Source organism: Pongo abelii, chromosome 10 (genome assembly GCF_028885655.2).
Source record: "Pongo abelii isolate AG06213 chromosome 10, NHGRI_mPonAbe1-v2.0_pri, whole genome shotgun sequence".
NCBI classification, from domain to species: Eukaryota; Metazoa; Chordata; class Mammalia; order Primates; family Hominidae; genus Pongo; species Pongo abelii.
Window position 1 is genome coordinate 102,025,855 of NC_071995.2, and position 23,546 is coordinate 102,049,400.

At 37.8% G+C, this 23,546-nt stretch overlaps 1 protein-coding gene across 8 annotated transcripts in view; it reads right to left on the minus strand.

Moving 5' to 3' along the window:
• C10H12orf42 (chromosome 10 C12orf42 homolog) overlaps positions 1-23,546 on the minus strand; it is a 267,817-nt gene that overhangs the window by 84,985 nt on the left and 159,286 nt on the right. For 6 of the 8 annotated variants that reach the window (XM_054527576.2, XM_024257046.2, XM_054527569.1 and 3 more), the window contains one exon: positions 13,002-13,070. In XM_054527576.2, the coding sequence (XP_054383551.1) occupies positions 13,002-13,070 (69 nt within the window). Of the gene's footprint in view, positions 1-5,594; positions 5,675-13,001; positions 13,071-23,546 lie in introns of those variants that run through there. The other 2 variants (XM_054527577.2, XM_054527573.2) reach the window with 2 other exon arrangements.

The window sequence follows — 23,546 nt, forward strand, 5'->3', positions numbered from 1 at the left end:
CACAACATGAATGATTATTGTATTCTCTCTGGCCCAGAGAACCTCCTAGATTTTAATAAGACACATGCATGGTTTTCTAGTCTTGGTCAAAACCTGCAGTGTTCTCCCTGCTCTGCCTCCTCCACCTCCTCCTCCTTCTCAGGCCAGAATAGAATAGGGTCATGCAGGCAGCCAGGGGTGGCCTTGGTTGGGACCAAAGATTCTGGGAAGACTGGTGGCCCAGGCTCCACATAAGCAAGCTTGGGTATGGGCTGTGCTTACTTTCCAGCCCCTAGGGCTGAGTTTAGCCCATGGTCCAAATTGAGACAGATGACAGTTGTGCTTGGCAACTCAATCTGGAAACCTGACCCATGCCAGGGGAAATGTTCCATCATCCCCAAATCCCTCTTACTAAAGCAGGAAATGGGGGCTCTTGAGACAAACTGGTAAGGGAGGAAGATGACGCCAGAGGGGCCATAGCCTTGAACTGTACAAAACAATATGGGGAATGGGTTGGGGGTGGGGGATTTAAGAAACAGGACTGAGAAGACTGCTACAGATTCCCATTTCTTTCTGTATTTAGGAGTAGAAAGTGGAATTTGACTATATGCAAAATATCATTAAAGAGTCAGATCCACAATGACTCTGTTTTCCATCGTGAGATGTATCTTCTCAGGATCTGTTCTCCTCTGAGGAGGGAGTCCAAAGGAAAGGAGGAATAAATGAGTCTTTTCCTTCTAGAAGTCAAATTTCAGGTGAATTGCTGCTTTATATTCTCTTTTCTACATGTCTCTTATTGTGGTTCTGGAAGCATTTGATGTCTTTCTTCTGAATTCTGTTACCTTGATTGTCCAAGGACTTGTTAACCAGTTCTATCCTTCCCTTTCAATGAAAGAAAAATGTAAAAATTCCACTGTATGTTCCTCTTCCTTCTTCCCAGTATTTGATATTTATTCAACAAGCTACGCAATCAGTTTTGACCACAGAAAACGTTCTACTCAGGGTAGAAGGTCACAGGGGCAGGGGGCTCCTCAGTGCATCCATTGTCCATGAAGGTATAGAGCCCAGAGAAGTCATGAGGCTCAGTCTGATGCAGCTGGGCAGCATGCGTTGTGTCAGTGACTCTCCCACTTTTCTCTGTTTTCATATCGCCTTGTACCTTAGATCTCTCTGGGGCCATTGTGCTCTTTCCTGAAACACAATCTTTAGAAACTCCTTTCACCATGGTCTGTTGGTGGAGAAATCTCTCAGTTTTTGCTTATCTTAGAATATCTTAATTTCACTTCTATTCTTGTAAGATCATTTTGCTAGGTACACAACACTAGATTGTTGTAACTCCCATTACGTTAATGATGTTATTCCACTGTCGCCAGCCTCCATCATTGCTGCTGAAGGTTCTACTGTCTGATTTTTATTCCTCTGTATGTGATATAAGAGATCTGTCTTTCCTCCCTGCTCCCTTAGTCATGGCTGCATCCCCAGTATCTGGCACAAAATAATAATAGCTACCACTTATACAGCATTTAACTATGTTCCAGGCAAAGTTCTAAGTTTTACCTCGTTTAATCTTTATTTTTAATTATGGTATAATATACAGAGCGTACAATTTACTGCATTAACTATTTCTGAGTGTATAATTAACAGACATTAAGTACATACACAATGCTCAATAATCATCATCACTTTTTCCAGAACTTTTCATCATCCCAAACAGAAACTCTGCATCCATTAATCTATAACTCCCAATTATTACTTTCTCCCCAGCCCCTGGTAACCTCTATTCTACTTCCTCTCTTTATGAATTTGACAATTCAAATACTACATGTGGTAATCAGGGTTCCCCAGAGAAACAGAACCGATAGGATATATATAGATAAGTAGAAACAGATTTAGTATAAGAAGTCCCTTGATCTGCTGTCTACAAGCTGGAGGCCCAGGAAAGCCAGTGGTATAGTTTCAGTTCAAACCCAGAGGTTTGAAAATCAAGCGAACCACTAGTGTAACTCCCAGTCCAGGTCCAAAGCCTTGAGAAACAGCAAGCCAATGTTCAAGGGCAAGAGATGACGTCTTAGTTCAAGCAGAGCGAAAATTCATCTTTTTTCCACTCATTTGTTCTATGTAGGCTCATACAATAAACAATTTAGATGATGCCCACCCCCATTGATGAGGACAGATGATTTTTATTCAGTCTGCTGAGCAAAGAACAGCTAATGCTAATCTCTTTTAAAAATGTTCTCACTGACACATCCAGAAACAATGTTTAACCAGCTATCTGGATATCCCTTGGCCCAATCAAGTTGGCACAAAATTAACCATCACACTGCATATTAGTGGAAGTACACAATATTTGCTCTTTTGTGTCTGGTTTATTTCACTTGGCATAATATTTCCATGGTTCATCCACATTGTATCAAACTCCATTCCTTTTTATGATTGAATCATATTCTGTTTTATATATATATATTTATCCATTCACCTATTGATGGCACTGGGTTTTTGTTTTTAGCCATTGTGAATAATGCTGCTGTGAACACTGGTATACAAGTATCCATTTCTCTGTTTTCGATTATTTAGGAATAAAATTGCTGAGTCATATGGTAATTCTATGTTTCACTTTCTGTGGAACCACCAAACTGTATTAACAATGGCTATACCATTTTACATTCCTACCAGCAATGCATGAGTTTCAATTTCTGCACATTTTTGCCAAAACATATCATTTTTCATTTTTTAAATAACAACCATTATGCTGGGTATAAAGTGATACCTCATCGTGGTTTTGATTTACATTTCTCTAATGGTGTTGAATATTTCTATTCAAGTCCTTTGCCCATTTTTTAATTGGGTTGGTCTTTTGTTGGTGATGATGACTTTTAATTCTTCATATATTCTGGATATGAACCATATATAATATATACTAATCATATATAATTATATATATAATAGTATATATGATGTGTGTGTGTGTGTGTGTATATATGATTTACAACTATTTTCTCCCATTTCCGTGGGTTGTCTAATCACTCTCTTGATAGTGGCCTTTGATATACAAAAAAATTTAATTTTGATGAGGTCCAATTTATCTATATTTTCTTTTTTTTCCTATGCTTTTGTGTCATATTTAAGAAACCATTACCAAATCTAAGGTCATGAATATTTTGCCTTATGTTTTCTTCTGAGTTTTATAGCTTCAGCTCTTACATGTCTGTCTTTGATCTATATTGAGTTAATTTTTAAATATGGTGTAAGGTGTGTGCTCAATTTCATCCTTTTGCATGTGAATATCTAGTTTTGCCACAACAATTTGTTGAAAAAACTCCTTGCTCCATTGAATGATCTTGGCATTTTTGTTGAAAATCAGTTGACCATACATGTAAAAGTTTATTTCTTGGCACGCTATTCAATTCCATCAGTTTATATGCCTCTCTGTATGCCAGTACCACACTGTTTTTATTAGTGTCATTTTGTAGTGAGTTCTAAAATCAGGAGTATGAACATTTGAATTGGTTCTTTTTCAAGATTGTTTTGGTTATTTGGGAATCCTTTGAGTTTCTACATGGATTTTAGGTACGTTTTTCTATTTCTAAATAATTTAAATAAAAATCTCCATTGGAATTTTGATAGGGATTGCATGAAATTTGTAGATCACTTTGGGTAGTACTATCATATTAATGTTAAGTCTTCCAATCCATGAACATAGAATATCTTTCCACTTATTTAGGTCATCTTTAATGTCTTTCAGCTGTTTTACAGTTTTCAACGTACAAATATTTTGCCTTCTCGGTTAAATTTATTCCTAAGTATCTTATTCTTTGTGATGCTATTTTAAATACAATTGTTTTTCTTAATTTCCTTTTCAGGTTGCTTATTGCTAGTGCATAGACACACAACTGATTTCTGTATGTTGATTTTTTGGCAACTTTGCTGAATTTGTTTATTAGCTCTAACTCACTTAATCTTGAAACAAATCTGTGAAGTAGCACTGTCAATGTCCAGGCACTTGCATTAGCAGCCAGACTCATGAACTAGTAATACATGAGGAAAGGACGGGAAATTCTCTTTCTCATTCTCTTTCTGGCAGCTGTGCAGTAGCAGAAAATGCAAATTTGAGTTCCTGCCACAGAAGTGGCAGCAGTACAAGCTGTGGTATCTCATTCTCAGTGGTGGAGGTGGTGGCAGGTGGTATCAGGTATTAGATCAGTTGTGCAGTGTCCCTTGGGACACTGTTCCTGGAAGTCCATCCTTGGCCCTTCTTGTCTACTCCTCCTGATGATCTTGTAAAGCATCCAAAGTTATTTTTATTTAATTCCTTTTTTGGTCAATCAACCAGAATCAGTTTCTGTGTTAGTCCATTCTTGCATTGCTATAAAGAAATACCTGAGACCAGGTAATGTATAAGAAATGAGGTTTAATTGGCTCATGGGGATCTGCAGGCTGTACAGGATGCATGGCACCAGCATCTGCTCAGCTACTGGTGAGGGCTTCTAAGCTTACAGTCATGATGGAAGGGGAAGAGGGAGCAAGCATCTCACATGGTAGAAGTGGGAGCAAGAGGGAGAAAAAGTAGGGGTGGGGAGGTGCCACACTTTACAACAATCAGATCTCGCAAGAACGCACTATCACAAGAACAGTACCAAGCCATGAGGGATCCACCCCCATAACCCAAACACCTTCCACCAGTCCCCAACTCCAACAATGGGGATTATATCTCAATATGAGATTTGGAGGAGACATCCAAATATACTAGCTTCTGTTGCTTGCAAATAAGGCTCTTATATGACAAATATCAACAATGACACATGCTTCCGTTCCGTTATCCTGCTTTTTCTCTATAGTATCACTATCACTATCTGGACCATCTATTTATTGTCTGATTCCCACACTGGAATGAAAACTCCATGAGGTCAGGGTTTTTTTGTTCACTGCTATATGCCTAAATTAATGCCTACCATATATTGCACTTAATACAATTTATTGAATGAATGAAACACCTAATACTTATTAATTTAACCCAGACAACAATACACATCTGTTAGAAATCAAAACCTATGGTGTTTATTCATAACTCTGTGCCTATGATTTCACCTCTGAAAAGCAACTCTTTCTAGCTTTATGCTCTATGACTCTAGGCAGAGCAAATTCTTGGAAATTAGAGGAATCCCTAGGGGAACCTTCCCCAGGTATGCTGATATCATCCTTATATCATTTCCATAGGATATTGACTTGCCAGCTATCATCTGGGCCAATTATTGGTAGTTTTGCCAAAGTGAATGGACGCTTTTTCTTTCAGATGTTCATACTGGATATTAGAAAAAGCAAACATTTCTAAAATCTTCCCATGCTCATACTTAAATGACCAAAGAAGCAGTTACTTGAATATAAAATGTATCTCCAGACCATCTCAAATACAGCAGGAGTTAATCCCTGCTAAAGTCAGAGAGGAGAATGAGAATGAGTTCTGCGCCATGTCATGCTGAGATGAAGACACTCTATTTCTCAAATTACTCTCTTATAAAACATCTTAAAATGCCTTTCTGTACAAATCTAACTCACACCTGCTGAGAAAATGATGCTCTTTTCTAGGCCACAGGTTGTCTGTCCTGCCCTACATTTACCTGACTTCTTAGAGTCCTCAGGTCACCCATGGCCTGGATGCATTCTGGCTTGTTCTTTAAAATGTCCACTTTAACACTTGCTGTGGAAAAGATGCAGTCCAAGGTTACAAACCTGTTTATGACCAACTCTCCTGTGATTCCACTATGCTAATAATTTTAAAATACATGTTTAACTATAATCGCTGATTTGGTTATGTGTTTGAAACACTAAACCATTGAACATATTTTTCAGAAAGCAATTTATTTTTTCCACAAATACTAACAATTGTTTCCCAACAATTCTATCAAGAAGGGCTCCTGAAGAGCAGCAGGAAAGCAAGCACTGGAGGGGTGGCTTTAGTGGGCAGCTCATTGGGAAGTACAGGTGGGGTCCCTTTCCACTCCTATTCCCCAAGGAGAGGCCTGATAACTGAGGCCAACTCCAAATTGTGGCAGAGAAATTCCATCCAGTGTGGGGCTGCATGCTGAGAACAAGGGGAAGACAGGTGGGAGATATGGTACAAAGGTGGGAGCTTCCAGACAAAAGCAAGGTCATCCCAGGAACAGCAACTAAACACAGCAATAGAAAAGCAGGAATGGAGGCTCACCAGAGTACCTCCAGTACCTGCAAAGTGCTCACTTATTCCCTCATTTATTCAATAAAAATCAAGTGAACATCTACATTGTACCAGCATCCTGATGGGAGCTAAGGATACAACAAAAAGTAAGACAGACTAGGCCATTCCCTCATGGATCTTACGTTCTGTCATTCAGCAGGTACTGAATAAATATTTGTTGAACTGATCAATTGAATAAAATGACTGAGCCAACACGCTTCCTTTTTTCTAATATGATATCTTCCTCTGCCACATTACAAAGTAAGAAGAATGATGATCGCAAATAAATTTTCAAGAAGTTGGCCACAATATTTGAAATTTAGTAAGAACACTAATAGAAATGTGGCTTTGGACCCATTATTCTTTTCTTTCTTTTTTTCTTTTTTTTGAGACGGAGTCTCATTCTGTCGCCCAGGCTGGAGTGCAGTGGGGCGATCTCAGCTCACTGCAAGCTCCGCCTCCCAGGTTCACGCCATTCTCCTGCCTCAGCCTCCTGAGTAGCTGGGACTACAGGCACCCACCACCGCACCCGGCTAATTTTTTGTATTTTTAGTAGAGACGGGGTTTCACTGTGTTAGGCAGGATGGTCTCGATCTCCTGACCACGTGATCCGCCCACCTCGGCCTCCCAAAGAGCTGGGATTACAGGTGTGAGCCACTGCACCTGGCCCAGACCCATTATTCTTACAATGTGTATAATGTTTCTTGACATATTCATTAAAAATAGTATGAAAGCATCTGATTAGATATGAAAGGATAACCTTTTATAATTGATCTCTTTTATGTTTAAATTCAATGGGACATCCCACTGAATAAATGAGACATAAAGTACTATTTTATACCATATACATTATAACATAATAGTTATAAAATACTATTCCAGTTATAACATAGTCATAAAAATATATATACACTATATATATGCTATTCATAATAATATATACTACAAATGCATTATACATAATATATATATAGTATATATATAGTATATATATAGTATATATATAGTATATACATAGTATATATATAGTATATATATACTATATATACTATATATATAGTATATATATAGTGTATATATATAGTATATATATATAGTGTATATATATACTATATATATATAGTATGTATATATACATTATATATTATATAGTGTTTATATACTGTTATGGTATACCATAGTTATAATATTTATAAAACATAGTTACAACATAATATATATACTATATATAATAGACATATATCAACTATTATGTTATAACTTTTGTTATATTATACAAATAGTTATAACATAATAGTTGATATGGTTTGGCTCTGTGTCCCCACCCAAATCTCATCTTAAATTGTAATCAGGGGAGGGACATGGTGGGAGGTGACTGGATCATGGGGTTATTTTCCCCCATGCTGTTCTCATGGTAGTGAGGGAGTTCTCACAAGATCTGATGGTTTAAAAGTGGCAGTTTCCCTTGCACTCTCCCTCCTGACACCTTGTGAAGAGGTACTTGCTTCTCCTTCACCTTTCACCATGATTGTAAGTTTCCTGAGGCCTCTCCAGCCATGCAGAACTGTCAATCAATTAAGCCTCTTTTGTTTATAAATTATCCAGTCTCACAAGTCTCAGGTAGTATCTTTATAGCAGTGTAGAAATTGACTAATACTAACATAAATACATTATAATATAGTTTCTAACATTTTAATGAATGGAGTAGTACATATCTGTCTAAATATAAGTATATGAGATACAGGCACTAAATTTTTTATTATTACTAGACATTTGCAATTAAAATTTGGACACCATTATTTTAGATCCTTGGTCATTAGTTGGCGAATTGCTTAGGAGAGTGCATCCAGACCAGGTCTACTGGTTTTGAGGCAAGTGGGGCTCGGGACCTAAAAGAAGGTGCATTGTTAGTAGACAAAACAGTAATTGCAAAGGACCTAGGAGGGAAGTGTGCTTGGAGGACTGAGCAGAGGAAGGGCCTGGAGAGTAAAATACAAGTGGGGAGGCCAGTAGGGTAGAGGAGTCCAGATTATGTAGAGTCTTGGAACCATGATAAAGACTTTGGATTTTACTGTGGTAAAATTGAAGCCCATTGGAAGTTTGTGAGCAGAAGAATATGATCTGTTTATATTTTTGGAAACATTACTAAGCTCTTCAATCCAGCTTTGACCTGGAATATATTTTTACCACCATCTGTTGATCTGTGTGTCTACATCTCAAATGGTTCTAAACTAGGAGGGAAAAGCAAAGGTGTATAATTTTATCTTCTAAATGACAGTATCTGTCTTACCAAACATGTAAGTAATTCTATAACTTGATACTTTCATTCACCATCAGATTATTGAGATTTATCCTTGATGGTCTGTATAGCTTCAATTTATTCCTTTAAACTAGTTGCAACAGACAACTGCATAAATTAGGCCACAATATATTTATCTACTCTCCTGTTAACGAACATGTGCTTTTTAATGTTCCATTACAAATCAATGCATCAGAAAACAGTCCTCTATGTCAGGGGTTCCCAAGCCCCGGGCCATTAGGCACCAGGTGGCACAACAGGAGGTGGGTGCCAGGCTGGGAGCAAGCATTATCACCTGATCTCTGCCTCCTGAAAGATCAGTGGTGGCACTAGATTATCACAGGAGCTCGAACCCTATTGTGAACTGTGCATGCGAGGGATCAAGGTTGCACACTCCTTGTGATAATCTAATTAATGTCTGATGATCTTCGAAGATGGAAGAGTTTCATCCAGAAACCATCTCCTCCAAACCCATCCTGGTCCATGGAAAATTATCTTCCACAAAACCAATTCCTGATGGCAAAACGGTTGGGGACAACTGCTCTATGTGTCTTCATTGAGTACACAGTCTCTAATTTCATACCTTGGGGGAAATTGTTGAGTCAAATTTGTTTGCATTCCAGAATGATGAATACTAGAGGCTGGGAAGCATATCAGGGTGAGAGCAAGGATAAAGAAAGGTTGGCTAATGGGTATAAACATGCATTTAGATAGAAGGAATACATTTTAATGTTCAATACCAGAGTATGGTGACTATCAATAACAACAATGTATTATATATTTCAAAATAGCCAGAAGAAAGGACCTGAAATGATCCCAACACATAGAAATGATAAGTACTCAAGGTGATGGACACCCCAAACACACTGACTTGATCATTATACAGTCAGTGCATTAAACAGAATATCACATATGTACCCCATAAATATGTACAAATATTTGCATCAAAAAATAAAATAAAAGGTGTTTGCATTCTACAACCGTGTTAGATGATGAAAATGCTCTCTAAAGTGATTCTGCAGCAGCTTATGTGAGACTCTCCATTTCTCTATACCTTTGTCAACACTTTTTATCATCTGACATTTTCATTTGTGTCAATTTATGAGTATGAAATCATCTTTCATTACAGTTTTTATCTGCATTTCCCTTGACACTAGTAAACTAAAACATTTATTTCTACTTTTATTGGATATTCAGATTTCCTCTTGGTGAATTGTCAATTCATATCCTTTGCTCATTTTTCTACCCAGTTAACTATCTTTCTCTTACAAATTTATGGGAATTCTATGTAAATTATAGATATAAATTCCTTGTTAGTATTTTCTCTCCAAATATTTGTTGTTAACTTGTAACTTGTCTTTTATTTTTGTTATAAAGCTTGGTAAAGGAAACTTTTTAATTTTTAATGTAGTAAAATTTATCAATATATCTTGAAAGTTTATGATTTTTATACCTTAGGAAACCCCTTTATACCCCTCAGGTCATAAAATATATTTTGTATTTTCTCTAAAAGTTACTGTTTTCTTAAATCTTCCCAAAGTTCATTTTTCTATTTAGTGTGAATAGATATATAATATCATCTTTTTTTTCTGTAGGCATAGCCAGTTGTCCCCACCCCATTTATTGAATAGTCCTTCCTTTCCCCACCAGTATCTAATATCCTTTCTTTTGTATATCAGATTTATATATTCTGTTCAGTTCCACGGGCCTACCCTTGAGTAAATAGCATGCTGTTTAATTACTAAGTCTTTATAGAAAGTCTTGATATCTGGTAAAACAAGTTCCCATATTTTGTTCTTCTTCATAACTGAAAGATCATAACTTGATCTTTCATTTAACTTATAGGATCAGTCTTCTTTTAACTTCACCAAAAATACTATGATGGACTTCTCATTCATATGCATGCTATCTCTCCATTTATTTGGGCACCCTCTTTTGTATCCTTAAATAATGTTTTATATATTTTTCCATATATGTCTTATGATTTTTTTAATTTATTCCAAAGTAATTTATAGTTTTGGTTTTCATAATTTATATGTTTTAATAATTTGGAGGTAATTTTAGAATTTCCAGGTAGATAATCAACATTATCTTTTCCCCCCAGTTCTTAAATATTTTTCCCCCCAGTTCTTATATATTTTTCCCTGTATTTTATTGCTTTGAACCCCGAGGACATTTTTGAGTAGACGTAATACTAGTAGTCATTGGTATTTTTCTTTATTTTAATGAAAATGATTCTAAAGGCTCACTATTAAGTCTACTTTTGTTGTCGTTGTTGTTTTGTTTGTTTGTTTGTTTGAAACAGAGTCTCACTCTGTCACCCAGGCTGGAGTGAAATGGTGCAATCTTGGCTCACTGCAACCTCCACCTCCCGGGTTCAAGTGGAATTACTATATGATCCAGCAAACTCAAAAAAAAAAAAGAAGAAGAAGAAAGGCCTTCCATGATCACCCTACCCTAGCAAAAGCAGCACCCTCCTCCTACCCCAAGAGACCCTCAGCCTCATTACCACCAATCTACAGCTTTCATAACAAAGCAGTTTTCTGGAACTACCTGAATTATTTATCTGAATTATTTATCTGATAATTTCCCATTATTTATGTTCTTCACTATTGAAGTCTCTTAAAAAGCAAAGACTTTTTTCTTTACTGTTGCTTTTAGTATCTGACTATTGTTAGGTGGTCAGTAAATACAATATGTAAGGTATGATACTGGAATACATACACACAGACACAGACAGAGAGACACGCAGACACACACACATACACAATACAGGTTATCTGACATAGATGATAGTATGTTATATATGATATATATTTCATATATATGTGCTATACAACATCTGATGTACAGTGCATAATATACCATGTATAATATATAATAAAGTATATGGCAGTCAATATACAGTATATACTATATACAAAACAAATAATATGAAAGTATTTTAAAGATATACATCTTAAAAGTTTTTAGTCCTACTTCTATAATTACTCCAAAGCCACAAAAACACAGAGAGGAAGAGAGAGAGAAGAAAGAGAGAGGAAGGGCTGATGCAATTTAAAAGAGGATCTAGCTGATGCCAAGCCTTGATCTACATAGGACTGCACTCACTTCCCTGTCCTAACTTAAGCTGTCAGAGGAAAGGAGTGGCACCCAGGGGGCACTGGTCTGTGAGCTCCAGAGGCATCATCTTGCTGTGGTATGAGCTAAATGCCAGCTCTCATTGTCACCTGCACTACTCCTTGATGAGAGAATGGATCTGTGGTCCCCTTTCATGAAGTGTTGCCATCTAAGAGCCTTGACATACTAGTTGTGGAATAGTAGTAACAAAGGGATTTTGCTGGGGCCTGTTTCCTTTCTAACACAGTCCATTCTGGGAGTCATGGAATCCCTCAGTTGCACAGATCCTTGAAGTCCAAATGGACATATAACTAATGAAACAGCATATTGCAGGTGCCTTACTTAGCTATATTCCTCTGCTTTAGTGCAAAGTAAGAACAGTAAGAAAACCAGATCATGTTTTCAACTAGGTCATGTTTTTCATCTTTTCTACTATTGGCCTTTTCCATTAATCTTAAAATGTGATTTTCTACATCTTTGATTTCTACTCTTGAATCATATTTCCAGTCACCATATGCTACTTTTCTGCAAGCTGTAATTTAAGCCAATCCTGCTCACGAATTTTGAAAAACGGAGTCCATAGAAGAGAAAACTATCTCCTCCTCATGTGCTTGGGATGTTGTGATTTCATCAGTATTGCTGGGCTCTGTGTTCCTTTTTAGAGGAAGTTGCAATTCCCTTCATGGTAAATAGGAAGGAAATGCAGGTGATTAAAGCCCTTAGGATTTAAATTTCAGTGTTGGCTGAAAGGTTCCTTTTATCCCAATCCTGCTTTTGTAAACAAAGCTCCGGTGGGACTGAATCTGGAAAGCTACCACAGCTCCATGGCAACTGGACTTGCCAGCCATGGTGACCATCTCAATGTTCACATCGTAGTCATTTATGGTCACGCATATGCATATCGTAGGACAAACATTCACTTTAGCTCTCACCAAGAAAAAGAGCGTTAGCAACCAATTTGTAGAAGGTGGTACAGGAGAGGAACACTACTAAAAGGTCAACTTTTTGCCTAGTGAACTCAGCTGTAAATTGTTATGGATGATGGTAAGATAAAATTATTGCCCTAGTTTCTACATGTTGGTCACATACAGGCACTGCAAAGACCCCTAATGCACTGTGATTTCTATTCTTGGACATCAGTGGATGATACAGGTTTTTCTAGGTGTACATATCTGTGTGCAAAGAATAAGGAGGTAGCGTGACTCTCAAACAGAGATCCAAAGTTTTCTAGGAAATGTCTTTTAACATTCTTCTTATTTTAAAATTTAAAAAATCCTTTACTAGTTATAAAGTCAAAAATACAAAGGAACAAATCTGCTTACGTGTAAAGCAACTGAACCCAAAAGGACGGCACTATGGAGCAGCCCTGCACATAACATTCCGCTGACTCACCTTTGCACTGGGTGTGCTTCTATCCCACAGGGTGGCACTGCTCACAATGGGAATGTAGCAAGGGGATTTCTGAAACATTAGAAACAAGGCATTTAGTATCACTTCGATAATTCTTACAAAGAAACATTTCCATTCCTGAAATGGTTTTTAGGCAGATCAGAAGCTAATTCTTTCAAACAATGGCTGTTCATTCACTGAGTACCCGATATTGCCCACAACACTGTCCCAGGTGCTTTAGGAACAATGGTGAGCCCAAAACACACTTCCCATCCTCAAGAGTCCAGAGGAAGCCACAGGTATTAACAAAATAATCACACAAATAAATGTAAAATTTTAACTCTGATACATGTGATGAAAGAGAGAGATGAAGTATTTTGAAAATATGGTGATATATTGGGATGAAATAGAATTAAACATTTACACCTTTTGCCATGTGACTTTGATGTACCTCCCATAGCCTGAAGCCCATCCCAGCTGAGCCCAGTGCAGCCATAGTCAACCCACAGGCCCATGAACATAAATAAGAAATCAATGTTTCTTGTTGAAAGTCACTTATTTGGAGTTGCTTGGCATGTAGAATTATCATTGTAGAAACCTGTGACTGAAACAAATATACAATACGTACAATAGATATACTCAGGGAGGTCAGAAGAGGTAACCCCTGAGGATCTCACAATGGAAGAGAACAATTTTACTTAAATATCAAACCAGACATTTGATTTGAAGCTTACTTACAATTTTACTTAAAATATCAAACCTTAATAAGGTAATATCAGGATTTGTTTTCATACTTCTGGTTTTCAATTCGGTGCTTTTTATTTATTTATTTAGTCGTGCTCCTCAAGGTCTTTGACTTTCTGTTGCCCAATATTTGCTAAAACCAGTCTGTTAAGATTGATGTCGTGAAGGAGAGATCCCCAAAAAATCTATCACCAGGATACAAGTATATGTCAGAAAAACAATGGCGAGTTGGCCACTACTTTTCCCAGAGGTGATTAGAGTCTAAAGCAGGAGGCAGTAACCAAAGAATCACACAAATAAAGTTAACATTCCAGTAACACTAAATGTTACGAAGGTACAGACATAGGTGGAGTCAAGGAATACAGATTATGTAGACTTGGGTGATGCACTAGAGACAGAAGTTGAGACAAAAATGGAAGAAGAAGCAAGAGCTTCTTTGAGATCAAAGTACCATGACTGAAGGATGATGACAAGAGAAGTAGAAGGGGACCCAAGGTGGCAGAAATAGGTAAAATTACTAGAATCTGGAGTAAATAATTGGGGAAGGTAATAGATTTCACAGCACTGAAGCTGAGTAGTGCTACAAATGTGATGCATTTGTACTGCCTGTCAAAGACAGGTGGGGCGCATGGACCCCCCCGTTATGTCCTCCCATGAGGTCAAGAAAATGTGTCTTCTACCTAGTATCCCTGACATCAACTCTGTGCTGGGCAAATGGTAAGCATCCAATCAATGCACTTAAAGAATGCAGGGGCCGGGCACGGTGGCTCACACCTGTAATCCCAGCACTTTGGGAGGCCAAGGTGGGCAGATCACGAGGTCAAGAGATCGAGACCACCCTGGCTAACATGGTGAAACCCTGTCTCTACTAAAACTACAAAAAAATTAGCCGGGCATGGTGGTGGGTGCCTGTAGTCCCAGCTACTCGGAAGGCTGAGGCAGGAGAATGGCATGAACCCAGGTGGGGGAGCTTGCAGTGAGCGGAGATCAGGCCACTGCACTCCAGCCTGGGTGACAGAGCGAGACTCCGTCTCAAAAAAAAAAAAAAAAAAAAAAGGATGCAGGGGCACTCTCCTGTCATCCCAGGAGGAATCTGGTGTCACAGGGTGTGGAGCCAGAAGGAATTCTAAATCGCCAACATTTGCATTTGATAGATGAGGAAACTGCTCGAGATCACACAACCACGTAGTGACAAGCCAGGGCTCAAATTTCAGAATCTGGACTTTGTGTTCTACCCATCGTCCTCTGTTGGATTAACAGCATACATGCATAGCCTTCGAACCCCAGCTGCTGGTTTGATTGGAAAAGCAACCCCATTTCTGCAGGGAGGGGAAGGAATTTCATTTACAAAGCAAGAATCACCAGGGGGAGAATTAGGCCCATCCCGATAATGTGCGTCTCAGTTCTCCTTCTCCATGGACTTCCTGCCACTCACTCGAACCATGTACATTCACACATCTGGTATCTTCCAAGTAGGCAACCTTTGCCCAGGGCAGTCAGCACGAAGCACTGAATGCTGTCCCAAACCACCCTGCTCTGATACATTTTGTATTTCAGTGGAGATTTCTTAGTGCCACTCCTCAGAGCTATGCAAGTTGTGGATGGCACAGCAGGGTGGCATCATTCACAGAGACTGTGATGCAAAAACAATACCTCTTAGGGTAGTTCAGTGTACCACCTGACCATCTATACAAAGCAGTCCTGAGATTTCTCTTCTCCAAACAAGACCTTATGGTAACCAATAGCCCAAGGAAATCATGTGCATTCTGATTATCTTGGTTCTTAAATTTTTTATAAAGCATTATTGAGATATAATTTATGTACAAATAGCTGCATATATTGGAGATATCTGCGGGAAGAAGGAAGAAAGAACAATTAAGGAATGGGAGTACCTTAGAAACCTTTACCTTGAACTTTTAAGCAAGATGAGGAGTCCAGAAAGAAACAGACTAGGAGTACAGGTAGAATTGCCTGGTAAACAAAAAACCTATTGTAATCAACAAGACAAAAATAAATAAATAAAAAGCTTGAAAGAATAAAGTAGCTGGGATATTCATTGCCAGTCATTAACCTGATTTTCTAATGAATATGGCATTAGGCATTCATTAACAATCATTTGTGTTTATGTTGAACAGTGGATGTATAATGAAGGTTGGTAAATGAAAGCAAAATTAAACCAGGGAATTTTGGACACTTATAAAGCAATTAACTTGTTTGGCAGTAATTACACATTGAAAGCTAAATCAAGTGCATTTAGAAAGCCACAAGAGTCGCCACATAAACCAGAGGTGCTTTGCTCTAAAATAATAGAAAAGCCTCTCTTTCTTTCCAAATGAAAGAGAAAGGCAAAAGTATGGTATAAATGACAAACAAGGCTCAGGTCTAATGAAAAGAAATACGGTTACAGCCCATATGTTAGAGAAGAGGCAAGTTATGAAAAAATAGGACAGCTCAGCTAATTAAAGGAGGGAAAAAAAGCCTTTTGTAACAACAATGATGTGAAAACAGGTGGTATGTGCTAGAGAGTTCAGGTTTTTGTTCTGTTCACGCTCACAGGCATGCACACACATGCAAGTGCACACACACGCATCTATACACTTGAACCACCTAATAGGTGCGTAAAGAGTAAGAACTGAATCCACCATCAGGTCCTTGGAAGGCCACAATATCTCAGTAGCAGGTCTTTGTCACTGACAATTTTGTAACATGATTCTCCAGATGAGTGTTTGACCACAGCCTTTTATTCAACCGAGCACATGGCATTAGAGGTCAGTCATTAAACACTCTCCGGGACTCTGTTATTTAAAAACGAGGAGGGAATAAGGTACTATGGAAGATACAAAGGCGAGATCCAGGGAGAAACCATGACTGAACTGGTGATAAAACAAAAGCAATAAACAAAAAATTTCATGCATCCACAAGATTCATCAACAGAAATGTTAGTATAAAAATGCATTTAAAATCCAATGAAGCTTTCAGATAAGGAATGAATTTTCTCAGAATTTTAGCCCTATAATATACTAGCCAAGAAATGCTACAGACATGCTGTTTTTGTGTATCTATGTGTGTGGAAGGGCATGTTCCAATGGGATGATAAGGCTGGAGTAGGGAGTCTTCAGATGAGCCCAAAGGTCTGAGCAAAGGGATAAAGTTTTTCAAATTGGAGTCTTGATCATGCTCCTCAAAAAGATCTGAAGATTCATGACCTCTTTCTGTCTGACAAATACCTTCACAAATAGGGAGCTGTAGGCTCTCGAGGGTTAGTAACCAAAAGAAAAGTTCCCAGGGAGATCTACAAAGGACAGCTGGCTTTGTGGAAACATTTGCAAAAAGCTTGGGTGTCAACTATGCTGAAAGCAAATACTTGCTTTGCCTCTGAGATTGGAACGGAAACCAGGAGATAGCTTTTGAAATCCTTGCTTCAGTCATTAAACTGCTACCAAATAAAACACGTTTGCCTTGATGTGGGGTAGTGTATTTCTTTCTAAAGAAATGGTCTCTCTTTAAAATTATAATCATTTTCTATCCAAGCAGAGGATCAAGACATTAAGATGAAATACTTATTTCTCACTTACTTGAACCCTTTTTAAATATTTAGGTTGTCTACTTAGTTCTAATCTAATGTGGATTGTTTCATTTGTGGTTAACTTGGTTAGAAAATTACTGCCTGATTTTGGCCAAGATCTCATTGATATACCAGTGTACTATTTCATTCTCTTTGCAACAGACCCAATGCCTTTCCCTGAGACTTCATAGGCAAAGGCATTTAAATATCAATAAATTCAGGGAATACACTATTCTTGGAAGGCACGCACTACTAATCCAGGGCTTCTTACATTTTGCTGTACATCCAAATCACCTGAGGAGTAGCTAAAATGTAGATTCTAATTCAGGAGGTCTAGAGGAGGGCCTGAGATTCTGGTTTATAACAAGCTCCCAGGTGATGTTGGTTCCGGAACAGCAAGGTACTGATCTACTGATCTTTGTAGATAGCTGCTTTCAAGAGGTTGTATGGTCAAGACAAGACATAGCTGAAGCCCTGGAAATAGATCAGTTCTTCTCCAAGAAGAGATCTGGATAGTATAATAGATCAGAAATTAAGCAATAGAGGAATATCCATTACAGATGAAACATATAAGGAAGGGGTCTGCTCACCACTGCTTCTAATGATCTATGTTTCCCAACTTCCATGGCTTTGCTGATGCTTTTCTCTCCACTTGTCCAGATGTTGAGATCAAGACAATTCAGTTTATCAAATAGTTATTGGCTTGCCATGTGCTATGTTCAGTACCAAGGATACAAAAATAAATGAAGCATAATCTCCACAATGCTCCCCTGGTGCAATTACAGCACAACAGGATAAAGACTGTGAAAATGGATGCATAAGGTACCAGGGGAGCTCCTCTCCCAGACCTAAGGAGAAGATTTAGACAAATGTGAAGAATCAGTAAACACTTCTTGGAAGAGATGTCAGCTGAGCCAGATGTTGAAGAAAGAGCAAAAAGAAAAAAAAAATCCAGTTGAAAAAGAACAAGTAAAAGTAATGTTAACAGAGGGTCAGCATGGGGAAAGTGTAGACTGAGAGAACATTCTGACTCTGCTATGAGCTGCTGCCAGGCCAAATAGTCGTGGTGCCCTGTAATAACTCCCTTTATCCTCCACCAAAGAACTATTGACAGCCAACAATTTTTATCCTTATTTTGTAGATGAAAAATCTGAAGCCCAGAGAACTCAGTGACAGCTAAGGCAATATCACTGAGTAAGTGGTGGAGTTGCGATTCCAAGGTGAGCTTTCCTAGTCATAAAGCCTGCAGGCTCGTCACAGTGTTCAGGTGTCTCCCATCAGGATGACTGCAGAGGGGGAGGGGATGAGACAGCCAAGTGATAAAAAAAGAGACTGGCATTGCATTTTTACATAATGATTTTAATCTTTATTTTTCTTCCCTCAACTAGTATTTTGTTTAAATACACAGAAAAATACAGTAGACCTTTGACCAACACATGGGTTTGAACTGCACAGGTCTACTAATACAGTGATTTTCTCCCATCTTTGCCACCCCTGAGACAGAAGGCGAACCCATCCTCTTCTTCCTCAGCCTACTCAATGTAAAGACAATAAGGATGAAGACTTTCATGATGGTTCACTTCTACTTAACAAATAGTAAATATATTTTCTCTTCATTATGATTTTCTTAATAACATCTTTTCTCTATCTTACTTTAAGAATACAGTATATAATACATATAACATACAAAAATATGTGTGTTAATTGATTTTTTCTGTTATTGGTAAGGCTGCCTGTCAACAGTAGGCTATTAATAGTTAAGTTTTGGGGGAGTCAAAAGTTATGCATGAATTTCTTATTGCACAGGGCAACCACACCCCAACCTTCATGCTGTTCAAAGGTCAACTACAATTCATCCCAATCCCATAGTGATTTAAGATTTTAACAGCCTTGGGGAAGACCTCCTGTTGACAAAGAATTTTGCACCCTTTAGACAAATGAGGTTTCATTCTTGATCACATGCTTTTAAAAGGTTGAGATTTTGAAAAATAAGATCAGACAGTAAAGGCTGAGACTGGACCAAGGGAATTGTTGACAAAGCCACAGCTAGCCCTATGGAGCCTTCAGGCAAAGCAAAAAATAATCATTATCATCATCATAGTAACAATGGCACCCCCCTCTTGGCAGATAAAGCCCCATGGTAAGACTTAGTCCAGCCATTAAATGCACTAAAATTTTAGCCTCTTCCTATCCCCTTGGCTTGGAGTCTTGTGTAAGGTATAACATCCAAACTTACATGGTGGCCCTGATTATGGGCACCTTCCCCTGGAGTACATAGTATATAGTGAACATAGAAACTAGATTCTGGAGAGTGACATGGACATATAGGCTGTGGGTGTAGTGCTTACCATTTTTAGGAATTTAACCATGCATGAGAAACAAGAGACGGAGCAGCAGCCAGATAGGGCAGCAGGGTCAAGTGTTGACTTTTTCTCCCCCTAAATAATTAGAGAGATCTCGGAAAGCTTAGAAACAGAGGAAGAGGGTGTGGAGGTGAGAAAGCAGGCTTAACACACACGTAGTCAACTTTAAATTCAAAAGCGTCAGCTCCTAATTCTAATCTTCTCTTCAAGGAAAACAAAATCATCTAGGATGAAAAGTTTCTTTTTATCTAAGAAGATATAAACCTGATTCCTCTCTCAATAAGTACCAAGTCTCAAATTTGAATAAAATAACTTATTATTTGTGTATGATTATAAAACTGATTCCTCAATTTGTCATTATCAGCCACTGATTTCATAAGCCCAAGAGTAACAATGGGAAAATGGATTTTTAACCTATAGAGTATACAGATTATTGCATTTTATTAAAGTGTAGCTTGTAGACAAGCTTCTTAAAGTTTCAACAAACTGTTCAAAACCAAAAACTGTATATTTTTTGTCAACTCCTGTTTTAACTGTCTCCTAGGTAAAAGCACAAAAGCGCATCTGCTGGTAACTCTTCCCTTCCCCTGGTACCTAAAAAATCCAGGAGATGAACAAGTTATATTTGATGTATCCAAACATTAGCAATTTCATTATAAATAAATGCTCATAATTTTTAAGTATAGATTAACATAGTAAATTCTTTAAAAGATTAACCTTAGTAATAACCAACAGGAATAAAGAGAGTTAGGGTTTTAGTTAATTGCATATTTCATGTTTTATCATGGTTACCATTTCAGAAGACTCATTGAATTTTTAGGAACCCGCCAGTCTAGTCAAAAGAAATCACAAATCCTTAACTAACATATGCTAACTTTTCTTTGAGGAACAAAAGAAGCATCTTTGTTTGTTCCTCACCAGCAAACACTGAGCCATCTAAAAGGAGTCCTTTCAGTGGTAATGTTAGCAGGGAAATTCAATTGTATTTAATTAAGTTCTTCCCCAAAAAACTGCACACAGAAGCATCAAAGAGGTTATCAGAGGTCAGATGCCCGTCATGACTTTCTGACCCTCCCAAAATGCAAAATAAAAGATAGTGGTATCCCTGCTGGTAAGATGGGCTTCCACATTTGTGTCTCTGCCTTTCTGCTTTAATTTAATAGCAATCAGCACAATATGGCTGCTTTTTTCTGAACAATAGGACAGGCAGAAGTTAGATTTACAACGCTGCAAGGGGGAGGACAGGATACAAGGGAGGCTCACTATGGCTTTTAAGGTTCAATAAGAACATCACTTTGATACCCATAAAAAAAACTTGAAAATCTATTTAACATTCATTGTGGTCAAAAATGGACAGATGTGCACTTCTCAAATCTCATATTCTAGAATTATCTTAAATTATCAACTTTTTAATAGATCTTTTTTAAGATGGGTATGCAGATAAATAAGATTTTTTCCCTACCAAAAAATAATTACTATATCGTGTCATGCATCTAGCAGTTCCTTGACTTTAAAAGAATGTATTCAGTATTTTCATCATGATTCTTATTTTCTAAATTTTGTAATTTTCACAAATCTACTAACAATCTTATATTGAGCACAATACACTAAGATGGTCAGAAGTACTAAATGTGTTCTATGAAACCAGGCAAAAGTTAATTAACCCAAATGTTATTTAGAGTCTTGAATGTCTAATTGCAAATGAGTCCCAGACATGGAACTTACTTCCTGAGACATTTCATGTTTAGGAAATTACATTCCTAAGTGACACTGTAAGGAGAATCTCAGAATCTGGGGCCCAGAATACATCTTAAATATCATTTAATCCAACATGCCAGCTGATGTTTGAATTCTCCCCTAACTCTCCCACCCCACTGTCATCCAGTCAGTAGTTGCATAATTCTGCAAAGACTTCAAACTCACTGTTTCTTGCAGCCACCCACTTCCAGGGAGACAATATTTTCAGAAGCAAAAATTGAAAAGCCTAAACTAAAAGGAGCCTTAATTTTGAGGTCAAGAACCCCAAATGTTAATCCTGCTTCTCCAATCAATTTAGGATCTTCAGTAATCCATTTAATCTCTATGCTTGTCTGAAAAACAAGCAAAAATATTTGTGTGATCATCTGTGAGTCAAGATCCTTGTGTTCCAATTTGTATGCTTTCTCCTGTAGAATTTTTAAGTCAGGATAACTTAAATGCCAACTTAGGCCAAGTGGGGAGTGGCTCCCTGGAGATGCTTCCAGGTTTCATAAGAAAGAGGCCCTAACTGACTGGCATGATTGTCATGGCCACAAGCAAGCCCCAGGATGGATGGGGAATATCTACCCATACTTCAACCATCTTTGCTCTAGGTAATGCCTTGGAAAGAGCTGCCAGAAGAACATTTGGAACTGTAACTTTATTCCAGCAAGAATAGCATGGAAAGCAGGGCAGGTGAGAACAGAGAAGTTATTCCCAGGGTGGTTCTAGTCTTAGGGATCAGAGCAGTCTCACCTTTGTCCTTTCAGATAAACAAATCAGATTAAAAGTAGAAGACTCTGTATGTTCATGTCTATTCACACTCTTTAAAGCCAGCCACAAGGAAAGCAGGAAGAGAAATCAACGGTTACTGAGCACATCTCAGCAACTGTATAGCGTAGCTACTGTCATCTCTATTTAGATAAAAAAGCTGACTGAAAGATTAGATGATAGGTCCAAGGATACTCAGTTACCAAGCAAAGAGGATTTGAACCAAGATGTGTGCACAAAGTGCCTCCAAATATACCCCAATAACTTTTACTATTATTCTTAATTTTCCTCAAGACATGTGTACAGAAAAATACTAGACAGCAGTTGTTTCCATCCTCCCTTGTCCACGCTGTAGTGTATTGCACACCTGCAGATTCATTTGCCAGCCTTATCATTATATCAAGCTAATATGCAGCTAATTTGCTATATATATAAAAAACTATCTCTTTTAGTAATAACATTATTCTAATAGAACTATATAGCTAATTCTATTAATATTTTTAATATGCAAAAGCTTTAAAAAATCATAATCAAAAGGGAACTTACTGTCAATTTTATTATGCAAAACTGTAGCAGTGTATTCTTACCATGACACTCTACTTTTTTCATTTGATATAATGTTGTCAGATACAGTAAAATATAGTTACTATGCAGAAGTAAAAGCACAGAAAGTAAAATTGTGATACAAACAATTATTGCTATAATCTGAATGTTTGTATCTCTCCAAAACTCATGTGTTGAAATCTAATTCCCAACCCCTTAACACCATTAAGAAGAGGGGTCTTTGGGAAGTGACTAGGTCATCAGGGTGGAGCCCTCATGAATAGGATTAGTGCCCTTATGAAAAAGAAGCCCAGGGGAGCTTGTTATCTCCTTCTGCCATGAGAGAAACACAGAAAGAAGGCATCTCTGAGGCAGAAAGCAAGCCCTCACCACTGAATCTATTTGTGCGTTGATCTTGGACTTCCCATCCTCCAGGACTAAGAGCAATAAATGTCTGTTGTTTATAAATTACCCTATCTAAAGTATTTTGTTACAGCATCCTGAACAGACTAAAACAATTATGTATACATGTGTGCACATGCATGCACACAAACACACACACATACACAGAGGGAGAGAGGCAGAGAGAAAGAAATTGACTTAAAAAGTTTATTTGAAGGCTATACCATACTTCTACTCTAAATATAAGTTATAGAGGAGACCAGGATGGTTACCAATGCAATGATCACTGGCAACTAGTTACAGTGATCTGAGTTTGTAGAGCATAAAGTAAACTACACTCAACAAAGGTGCCACATCAGGACTTGAAACCAAGGCGGCAAAACACCGTCTGATAACCCAGGATAAAGCACATTTTCTGAAACT